The 10,343-nt window shown below is 40.8% G+C and overlaps 1 protein-coding gene across 1 annotated transcript; it reads right to left on the minus strand.

Moving 5' to 3' along the window:
* Positions 1 to 807: 807 nt before the first annotated feature.
* On the minus strand, positions 808 to 10,250 carry si:ch211-188c16.1 (uncharacterized protein LOC562677 homolog). Its single transcript, XM_034137250.1, has 20 exons — positions 10,081 to 10,250; positions 8,211 to 9,141; positions 7,909 to 8,097; positions 7,122 to 7,665; positions 6,929 to 7,044; positions 6,807 to 6,829; positions 6,673 to 6,713; positions 6,533 to 6,583; positions 6,207 to 6,339; positions 5,858 to 6,017; positions 5,469 to 5,592; positions 5,233 to 5,264; positions 4,006 to 4,069; positions 3,805 to 3,842; positions 3,508 to 3,571; positions 1,816 to 1,914; positions 1,659 to 1,672; positions 1,396 to 1,429; positions 1,170 to 1,260; positions 808 to 1,083 (listed from the first exon to the last, which is right to left on the minus strand). Exons 1-19 carry the CDS (start codon positions 10,087 to 10,089, stop codon positions 1,191 to 1,193), a joined length of 2,736 nt encoding a protein of 911 aa, XP_033993141.1. The 5' UTR covers positions 10,090 to 10,250; the 3' UTR covers positions 808 to 1,083; positions 1,170 to 1,190.
* Positions 10,251 to 10,343: the final 93 nt, after the last annotated feature.

The following is a 10,343-nucleotide window of genomic DNA, read 5'->3' on the forward strand; positions in this document are numbered from 1 at the left end:
ATGAGAAATAACCGAGAATAAGAGCATAGGGTCAAATCTAAGCCCAATGGACTTTTTAATATTGAAAAATAAGGTGAAAATATAAAATAAAATATAATCCTATTACTGTATACTCTTTTGCATCAATATATTATAGGTGTCGCATATATACAAAACATGTCTCTGAAGTGCTTGGCTCCAAACACCAAACAGATCATTGCAGCATCCCATAATCCCCTCTGTTTCAGCCCTGTTTCAAAAGTGCTGATTCTCTGTCTGTTACTTTAGATGAAAATAAGGAGCCCCTCCCCACACCCCTCTGAGAGATATTTGGTTAAAAAGAACACAATGGTGCTCTAGGAGGAGATTCAGGTGATAAGGTGGGGGGGGGGGGGGGGGGTTACCTTGGTTGATGATTGGCTTATGGTTACACAAGCCAAGAAAACGTTATGACATAAAGTGGCCAAAATCTGATCAGCTCATTTTCAGACAGGTTTTTATATAAATGGATCAGGACAAAAAGAGAGAGATCTTTGTTCCTGACACTTTCAGAATCTCTTTACACAGAGGGGACACATGTTGATGTAGAGAAGTGGATTTTGCATAATAGGCGACCGTTAAGTGTACATCTTTTAAACTTGTCATAACCGCAGACCTTATTTCAGCAATCAAACCAAAAACCTATTTAAAAATGGAACCAAGAGTGCAAGGAAGCTAACTAATTTCCATGTTCCAGGACTCACTCGTGCAGGTGTACAGGAGCACTTAATGCATTGGATTTATCCAGCAGTCTGTTTCAATGAGGGTAAAAATGTAATCAAAAGCGTGAATCAATAACACATTTTTAATTGGATGTAACAAACAAAACAAGACATCAAAATGCAAAGAACACATTTACAAATAAATCCCTAAATGTACAAGTGAGGAGTTACTTTATGTCATCACTCTTTGGATGAAGTGCAATGATTCAATTTGTGAATTAATAACAGTTCCAAGAGAACTGAAGAACATATTGTGAAATAGACAAACTCAACAAAAACGTGTGATAAGAATTATAATACAGTAACAGCAGCGGCTCCATTCACGATCGTTTCTTTTTCTTCACTGCAGAGGAAACACATATTAAAAAAAATATGAATCATGGTACCACATTTCTTGAGTGAATTATATATTTTGAGTTTGATACATTCCTTCATTTGGCGATGTGGTACTCAGAAGGTGTCAGCATACAGCAGAGGGGGAGAAAGGATCTCCAGCTCTGTGAAGTCAACCTCCTGTTCCCTGTCAGACCAAAACATGAAGGGTCGTCAGAGTTCACCAGGAGAATGCCAAGCCTCCCGAATAATTGGCTGCGCTCCTTTGGGAAAATCTACAAGCTTCATTTTGCTGATAAGAAGGAAAGCCGTCAACACTTACGGATACGGAGGCTCCTCGACAGCACACAAGAAGTCTGGGTAAAAAGAGGAGCAGATACAAAATGGCACGTTAACTTTGAACCGCGCCGCAGCACGTCTCCCGGTTACAGGAGTCAGATAAATGTCCTCCTGCAAGATAACCTGACTGTGGAGCCCTCAAAGAGATGTCTAAGTACCCTGCACTTAGCTGCACCAATATCAGTGAGAGTGACACGAGTGGTGACAAACAGAGGGGTCATGGAACAAATTCAACTCTGAACTTACTTGGTGGCTCAGCACTTTGCACAGGATAGAAGGGATAAAAAGGAAAAATGAAAATATGTTTTGAGAAAACATTTTGATATTATTAACGATGTTGTTGGTTGCAGATTTGGATGACTTTTAAGATATTGTTGAGGTCATGAATATGAGAATACTGTACTTTGTAGGGGTCACTCCGCCGCCATCAGGAATGTCATCAAATTCCTCTTTGCTGTGTTGAAAGAAGATGGCTAGTTTCTGCAGGGCGTCATGTCTCGTCCTTATGGTGAAAGACAAGAAAGTGATAGGACTTGGATAACTATGTTCATACTCATTAGTAGCCTATAGGGGGCATGGCACACCTATACATTATATCACAATCCAATACAGTGACCTGAAGATTTGTTATATTATTAATCATAGAAAAGATATAGTGTCACTATAACAATATAGACTAATCAATTTAACAGGGTATGGAAGTATTTGTTTGAGGCACTATATGACTTGAAAAATATAATTGATAATCTTTCAAGCAAACATTTTAAACATCTGCTGGTTTCAGCTTTTCAAATGTGCCGATATCCTGCTTATTTTTGTCATTTGTTTCTGATTCCGACTGTTTTTTTTTTAATTTGAACACATTAACTTATTATTATATTATTGGAATGGAATTAACTATGAAACATATCTTTTAACTTTACTTTTATTTATAGAACAATAACTTATAAGAACTGTGGAGGCTATTTGTATATAACATAAGAAAGACTGATTCTTATTATTACATTATAAGCTTATTGTGCTCATTTATGTGGCTGTGACTTTGGAATAAATAGAGTCAATCACACACACACACGCCCCCCCCCCCCCAGTTTTGATGGGCAGGATAGGAACGAAGGGAAAAGTCACATGAGAAAGTGTTTAGCTTGCAATATTGAAAGTAGCAAGGTGGAGTGCAGAGACTGAGAGAATACAAAGAGGTAGTCAGAACAGCACATCGCACCGGCCTTGACTTGTATGGGAGCCGCACTCCCACGCAAAGCTAGGAAGCAACATTATGGTTTTCCACTATATCTGAAGAAACGTTAACGAAAACAAATTACGTATGATAGAGACAGAGTAGGGACGGATTTCGCCAGCCGGCCGAATGCTGATTGGAGGATCGTGTTGCCAAGAGACTCTTGTCTGAGTCTGTGCACCAACCAAAGAGAACCAAGTCTAAACCGCGGTATCTCTTCAGCTAGTCTTGACCAATCATAAATGTACGGGCAACGCCCTGTGTAATAAAATGTATTGTCGCACGAGGTTCGAGGCTCTTTACGGATATGGTGGTTACAGATTACAGCTTTGCTGCCTGTGATTTCCAAAGACGTGACGAGTCCTTGGCCAAGTGATATATATCTTTTGCTCTCTTTACAATAAATAGTTAAACTTAGAAATTGTCTGTCTTTTCTGGAATTCTGAACCCAACAAAACCCTCTGAACTCTACCACCAACCCCCTTCAACTGGGGGACATAGAACAATCAAAAACCTTTCGGTGTAATTTACACAGCATGTTTCATCTTTAAAGGTAAAACACCCCCTCCCGAAATATGACTCATGTAGCTAGAGTTCTTCATGAGTTTCAAAGGGTTTGATATTTTTAGGGGAAATTACAGAATATATATTAGTCACCTTTTTATTATTGTGTTAAATAAAAGTCCCATGTTCAGAACAGGATTTTATTTTTATATGGTTTATCCATTAGTCGAAATACATCATATGTACACATTCACTGCCTTAGGAAGAGGGGGGTGTACAAAGGTTAATGTATACATTGTTAGGCAAAACAAACATGCCAAGGTATCTGCTTTGACACCTGTGTGTGAGACTCACTGTGTGTGTAGGTCCTCCAGGTTGGCAACGCTCAGAGTGTGATGGGCGCTCACATAGTCGCATGCTGTCAAAGGGAACACATGAAGGGCAGAGGGGGGGGGGGGGGGGGGGGGGTAAGGGAGGGAGGGAGCCACATGGTAAATGTACATCAGGAGGCATGTTACAGTCTGCCATACATCAATGCCTCAAATAAAACAACCACAGGCAGAGCTTCCATTTCCCTTAAAACCAGAAGGTTGAGAAACCCATGTTCTGTTCTCATGTTTTCACTTAGACCGGATATAAAAATGTACTCACACATCTCGGGCAGTGCGAACGTCTGATGGGGAAAGGAACTATGCAGAAAGAAGAGGAAGAAAAATACCCGCCACATGAATGAAATCCCATCTTTCAAAGGGAATGACTTAAAGGCACTCTGATGTGGTCAATGGTTTCCGTCTTTCTTAGAAAACACTGATTCAAAAGCAACTTTACACCACAGTAGAGGACATTACTTACTGGCCCTCATTGACGGGGGAGAGGGTCTCGTCTTCACATGCCCACTCCTCACTGTCATCTGTGACTGTGGGAAACACATTAGTTTGGTGTGAATACTGATGATAGATGTAAGGCAGGGTAGAAACTAAAAACCCCAGCTGACATGGAACTCCTTCACAATCATAAAACAACACACGGCTGTCAAGCTGAAGGAAACTACACTAACTTTAAGTAATTAAGGCCAAGTATTGTGTTGCGCTGGTCTTAGGTAGTATCCAGTAACCTCTGTGTAACTGTTCTCCATCATTTAACAGTCCATACATGAAATCAACCAGTTAACTTGATGTATTTATAAGGATACAGTGCTTTTGAGATGTTGAAGAAGCTCATGTAAAAGTAGGGTTAGAGGTGACCGCACAAGCTGTCAAATATGAACTGAATCATAAAGCCTGAAGGGAAAGCTAGGATGTGTTGAAGTAGGGTTGTGAGAGATACTTATCTGTAGTCACTCTTTTACCTATGGTGGTCAGCACACCCCGGTTTCAAAAAGCAGACAAAAGTACCACTTATTTTAGTCACCTAAAAGGAAAAGTCTACCTATGTAAAAGGATACAGTACGTGTAGCTACAGGACGTTAAGAACATTTTCACCACTTTGCTTGCCGTCAGATAGCTTTACAGTTTATGTCTATGCTCTCTCGAAAGCCAGCAGACCCCGTTGACAGAAACACTTACTTTACCTCTCCAGACTTGAAAGTTGATAGTCTACCACTGCCTCTAGCGGTTAGTCTCGGTTATTGTGTGATTTTAGGTGTTCTTTAAGACCAAGTTCAGATGAACCAACATCACGTAATTACATAAATTAACTAAGCGATCAAGGCAGCAGTAGACCAGGAACTTCTGTGTTCTGGAGGGTCTTTTGTCAAAGGAGACTGGTGGCTTTGGAGAGAGCATAGATAACGGCTTCAGTTCCCCACCAGAAAGAGCTATAAGTCGAGCGGTGAAAATATTTACACTAAAACTGATATCGATTTTTCTTTATTTGGCAGCCTTTTTTTAGAAAGTTCAAATACATTTTGCTGGTGCTCCCGTTGCACAGAACATTGCTTTGATCCTGTGTGATATTCAGAGTCCAAACTACAGTAGGGGTGTCTTCTGTAGGAAATGCACTGAATATGGAAAGTACCTCATACTTAAAAGATGTCAAATATCCCTTCAATATTTCTTTTGTGCAGAGGCTTATACTTACAACTGCTTGTTAGTACAAGGTGACCAGATGATCTGCAAAACAAAGAAAAGAGTTATTAGACATCAAGGTTCAAGGTTCTTTATTGTCAATCTGACATAGCTACAGAGTAATTATGCAGTTGAAAATCTTATGTCACAGGCTATATCATTACACAACCCCACGCTGATATACTTGTGAGAATCGGCATGGTTACAAATCTTTTTAGAAAGCATGTTTATCAGCGCAGTATCCAGCACCTGCTCCCAATGCTGATTGTGTCTGCTTCCAGGTTGCCCCCTCGTCCAGCTGCGTGGGCCTTCTTACCAAGTTCCAGCATCTCTTTGATATTTAGTTCTACGTTCATCACGGAAATATAACCATCTGCAATACCAAGGAAAGAGAAACAACTGAAACTGTGATGTTCATTTTGAAAAATCTCTTTACTTTTATGTAAAGAAACATTACTTTTAGCCTGCTTTCAGTTCAAGATTCAACTCAAGTTTACACATGCTTAGACTAGTGCAGGTCAAATCATGTGACTGAACCTTTTATCAACATCAATGAATCACAATATCTCAAATCCTTGTTTTGATTATTGCGATCTATCGGGGGGGGGAAAAAATCAACAGTATGTGTACAAACTCACATTTGTGGTTAGTGTCTCGGGCTAACCATTTGCCTTTGGGGCAGTTGGTGGTGCGAATGATGCAAACAGTGTCTCCTTTCTGAACTGGGAGGTCATTCTTGTGAACCTTGCTAGCCACCATCGCCTTGACGTGGTACATGGCCTTCTCTTCACCGGTCACCTAAAGAGACACGTTTCAGTAATGTCATACTTTTTCATTTTATCATTGTGATACTAAAACGTTTCTTTAAAATGCAGGATGGAATATGAGCAAGTTAAAAACGGACCATTAAGGGCCTCCCAGAAGCAGTTTAGAAAGCTCTACAAGACTAAAAGTACTTTTTATCAGTTGAGTATTTGCCTAACTTACTTTGAACTTCTTTTTCATTTCATTTTCCTTCTTCTCCCTCTCTTTTATCTCCTTTTTCTCCTTCTCCAGTCGCTGCTTTTCCCTCTTCTTCTGTTCTTTATGTTCAGCTGTGTTAGGGCTGTTGCGTTCTTTACTGAAAACAAATCAGACTGTTCAATGGCCTCAAAGAAAACTCATTTTACATAAAGATAACATGTTCCACCTGAATATAAATGGAACCACATTCCAGTAAAAAATAACTGAATTAGAAAAAACTAAGGTTTTTCCGATGTGTAAACAGAGGGAACAAGTATATGGCTGTATGAGAGGGGATATTTCTGACATACCTGTGGGCATGAATAAAGCTCGGGTGAGAGGGTTCTCGTGGCAAACTACCCCTACAACAGTAAGACAAAAATCAATGGCTGGCCAATTTTTTTAAAGATAAAACACAAGACTTGTACTGTATGTTTAAAAGAATACATACCATGGATTCCGCTGCCATAAATGATGAGGCGCCTCCTCTTTCTGAAAATAAAAGATTATTTTTTGATTTGCCACATATTGTTCTTCATAAACGTACTCAATAAAAGATAGATGATATTTAAGAAAAGGAGTTACCGTCGCACGGTTAACGTATGGATCTGTAAAAATGGTGAACAAACAAGTTAAACAGGGACAATAATGATCTGCGAAAAGCACTTGTATCAGGAAGAAATACCGTAATAAGTAAACATTCTTACTCTTCAGTCCCGCTTTAAATTTGCGCGAGTTCTGGCCGAAGCTGAATTTGTTGATGTTCTCGACATCCTCGTACACATTATCGCACGCTTCATAGTAACCGTCCTGTGAAAATACACTAGAGGAAGCAAAACAACCAGATTGAACAAACAGGAAATGTTATCAGAATGTGATTGAAAGTAGAATAAAACTCACTCGGGATGTGGTTGACTCCCATCATACAATGCTGCGTGGTTACTATTGACTGTTTCCTGCACAGCAGAGTTGGACTCAGCATCTCCCGGATCAGTCTGGTCAGCTTTAGTGCTTGAAAGAGGATCCATGAACACCTCCTCGCTCTGAGACCACTGCTCTGACACGGCAGAGTCTGGGAACTCTGGGAGGTTTATTGGTTCAGGGAAGCTGGCCGGATCAAGAGGCATTATGTTTAGACTGCCGAGGTTCAGATCTTGGACGGTGGTGCTCATAAAGGGCTCTACAGGACCGCACATTAATAATTGAGTTTGTGGATCCTCGTAATCAGCGACCCCGAAGTCATCTGGCACAGGAAGTTCAGTGCTGACTAAGTCTAAGGCCTCCAGTTCTAGCGCAGAAATGTCAACAGCTCCACCGTCTGGCGTTTCAATCTCAGAAATCTCAAAGTCTGGAAACTCTGGAGCGTCGAGCACAGACTGGGAGATGGATGGGTGCTTGGCCTTTGGCTCTGCGCTTGGTGCTTGGCTCAGACCTGGTGACACCTCTATAATAAGAAACCAAGATCAGCATTTGAACAGATGTTCAGCCTAACCACAAGAAAGTATAATGTAAACCGCAGCACTGAATACACACAGTGAGCGATGTCAAAGTGAAATCAAACTTTTTGCCAATATAGTCTTCAGTCCGTCAGCCACAAAAGGGGGGTTGGGGGAAATAATATTAAAATGAAGCACAGCTACTGAAATGGAGAAGAAAAAGAAACAGAAATGAAGAAAAGTTAACAAACCGTTAACTGTGGGTCGATGGTAACAGCTGAGATCCACAAATTGAGGTCTGGGGGGCTTTTTGGGCAATGGACCCAGTGACATCGAGTCAGGCAGAGGCTCCTTTCGAGGGGCAAAGGTTGGATGAGGTTCACCAGTCTTGACATGGGGAAGAGTTTTATCTCTGCCAAACTGCTTATTTCTAGCATACTCTAGCCATTGGGAAAGACAATATCACAAACACATTAGATATCTTATCGAGAAACTAGTATAGGATGAAATGGGTGTCTGACGTGGACAAAAAATGGTTCTGAATGTAACTTACTGTGTGGTGAGTAGTCTGCTTTGAAGAACGGCCGGGCCGATAAGCAAGCCAGGTGTGGAAGATAGACGGGAGAGGGTATGGGTAGTTCAGGTTCCACCAAGTTATTTGGCGGCGAAGAAAACGCCTTGTCTCTCAAGGCGTAGTCAGGGGAACGCCAGCTCTTAGCTTTAACAGAGATCAACATCTGCTTGCGTGAAAACCTCTTCTTGGCTTTCTCCAAGGTGCTCATAAATGTATTTTCGGAGTCGACACTTGACTCTGCAGAAGGAGGGGTGATTGGGATATCGGGGCTGGACAGGGGGTACTCGGCGGTTGATTGGTCGCTTGGGAGGTAAAGCCCATCTTCTATGGTTTGTCTTTCCAAGGAGGGCAACTCACCAGGAGCACTGGAGGGTCTGATGGTCAAATCAGCATGCATAGGCTCATTTCCATTTTCTGCACTGATCTTTGAAGCTTTAGTTGACTTGAAAGGAAGCAGCAAACCTTTCTTCTTGATTTTTGTTCGTGGCGGTACTTCTTTCTCTGGCTCTGGTTCCAGTTTGTGCTCCTTTTTGACCGGCGGTTCTGTCTTTTTCTCTTTTGCATGCAGGAGAGGAAGCACCAGAGCCATGTGTCTGTCTTTGTTGGAATGCCTTATTGTTGCCTCTCCATTAGTCGGCTGGGATGAGGGGAAGGTCTGCTGAGGCTGTGGTGGAAAGGATATAGGTCGCTTACCTCCAGATGCCCGCAGCCCATCTCTGAATATGACCCGGGGAACTGGGGGCTTGTTTTCCACAGCAATATTAATACTGCTGACCAAAGAGCTGAAGTGTCCTCCGGAAGGTGGAAGGTATTTGGGTTTCTCTGCAACAGCTGGGCGACTAGGTCTGGATTGAGCCAAGAGGGCCTCTTCCTGAAACTTGGCCCTCAGAGCTTTGAAACCGCTCGGTCCCTCCATTGGAAAAAAAGAGAAAAAGAATCATGAATAATTAGATTAATAGAAATATGACTACTTTCACAGGAAATGTACTTACATTATTATTTATGGTAGCAAACCCCAATGCTGGCATGTTGGCACAACATCATTTAAGGGTTGGTTTACCAAAATTACAAAAAACATCTCACATAATTACTTAGTTTTGGATTTACATGATGGGGTTTTTGAAATATCTCTCTCCATGATTTCTGCCTTTAACCCAATATAATGTACAAAATAATAAAAAACAACAATGGAAATAACTATAAATATATTTTAAAAAGACAGGAAAGGTGATCTGTATGTGTGTGTATGTATGGGGATGATTCTAAAATGAATATGTTTAGGGTTTAAACAGTTAGGTGGATAGAACAAGACTAATACATTGACTTAATAAGGGAACAATTAAACCACAATCATTACCATTTTATATATTCATTATTCTGTTTGTTTTACCTTGAATTTCTGAAAAAACGTGCCTCCATTGTAAACAAAGAACCAAAAAACAGAGGGAAGAACACTTGTAAATCAATGTTTTGATTGAGTTTTCTTCTTTTGTTAAAGGCAGCCCACATTTATCTTATATTTCTCCATGTTTAAATGTTATTCTAAAAGAATATGATGCTGTTGATTTTCTAATGCAATATTTTTAAATACTGTAAGCACCACAAAATAAATTGTATTTGCAGCCATCGTTTGGGAATGGAGACTGATATCTTTGAGAAACTGGGCCAAGACACCCCAAACTATCTGTTGATTATAGCTAGACACCACTAGAAGTGAATGATACATTGTTTTGTAATGTGCGTGAACCAACATGAGGTAACAGTTAGCCTATACCATGGTATGCTTCTTAAATGAAGCTATCTTTGAACGTTGTTCGAGTAAATTCACAAAAATATCTTTAAAAGTCACCTCTTCCATTGTAGCTCGTTTTGTGCATCCCTGTTCAGCTTGTCACCGTTGGAAAGCGGTCAAAAATGAGGTAACGTGGAAGCTGTCGGCTTCGTTGAGAAATCATGAGAAGAAACAAACAGGCAGCAAAAACAAACAATTTGAAAGCAATGCTGCGAGACGCACCTGGAACGTACCTGCTGCGCGTGACCTGATGACGTGCGCGTTCGTGCCGTTTAATTGAGAAATCAGAACTCGACGTCACGTAGTAGTGCAAAGAGGCA

The sequence above is a fragment of the Trematomus bernacchii genome, unplaced genomic scaffold, assembly GCF_902827165.1.
Source record: "Trematomus bernacchii unplaced genomic scaffold, fTreBer1.1, whole genome shotgun sequence".
In the NCBI taxonomy this organism is placed as follows: Eukaryota; Metazoa; Chordata; class Actinopteri; order Perciformes; family Nototheniidae; genus Trematomus; species Trematomus bernacchii.

Bases quoted from the DNA above. Each gene is read 5' to 3' on its own strand.
- si:ch211-188c16.1 (XM_034137250.1), bottom strand. The intron at 6,018-6,206 runs GTAAGTTAGGCA...GTGTCTCTTTAG, and splicing joins AAATGAAAAAGAAGTTCAAA to GTGACCGGTGAAGAGAAGGC. The intron at 4,070-5,232 runs GTAAGTATAAGC...TGTTTCCCACAG, and splicing joins CCTTGTACTAACAAGCAGTT to TCACAGATGACAGTGAGGAG.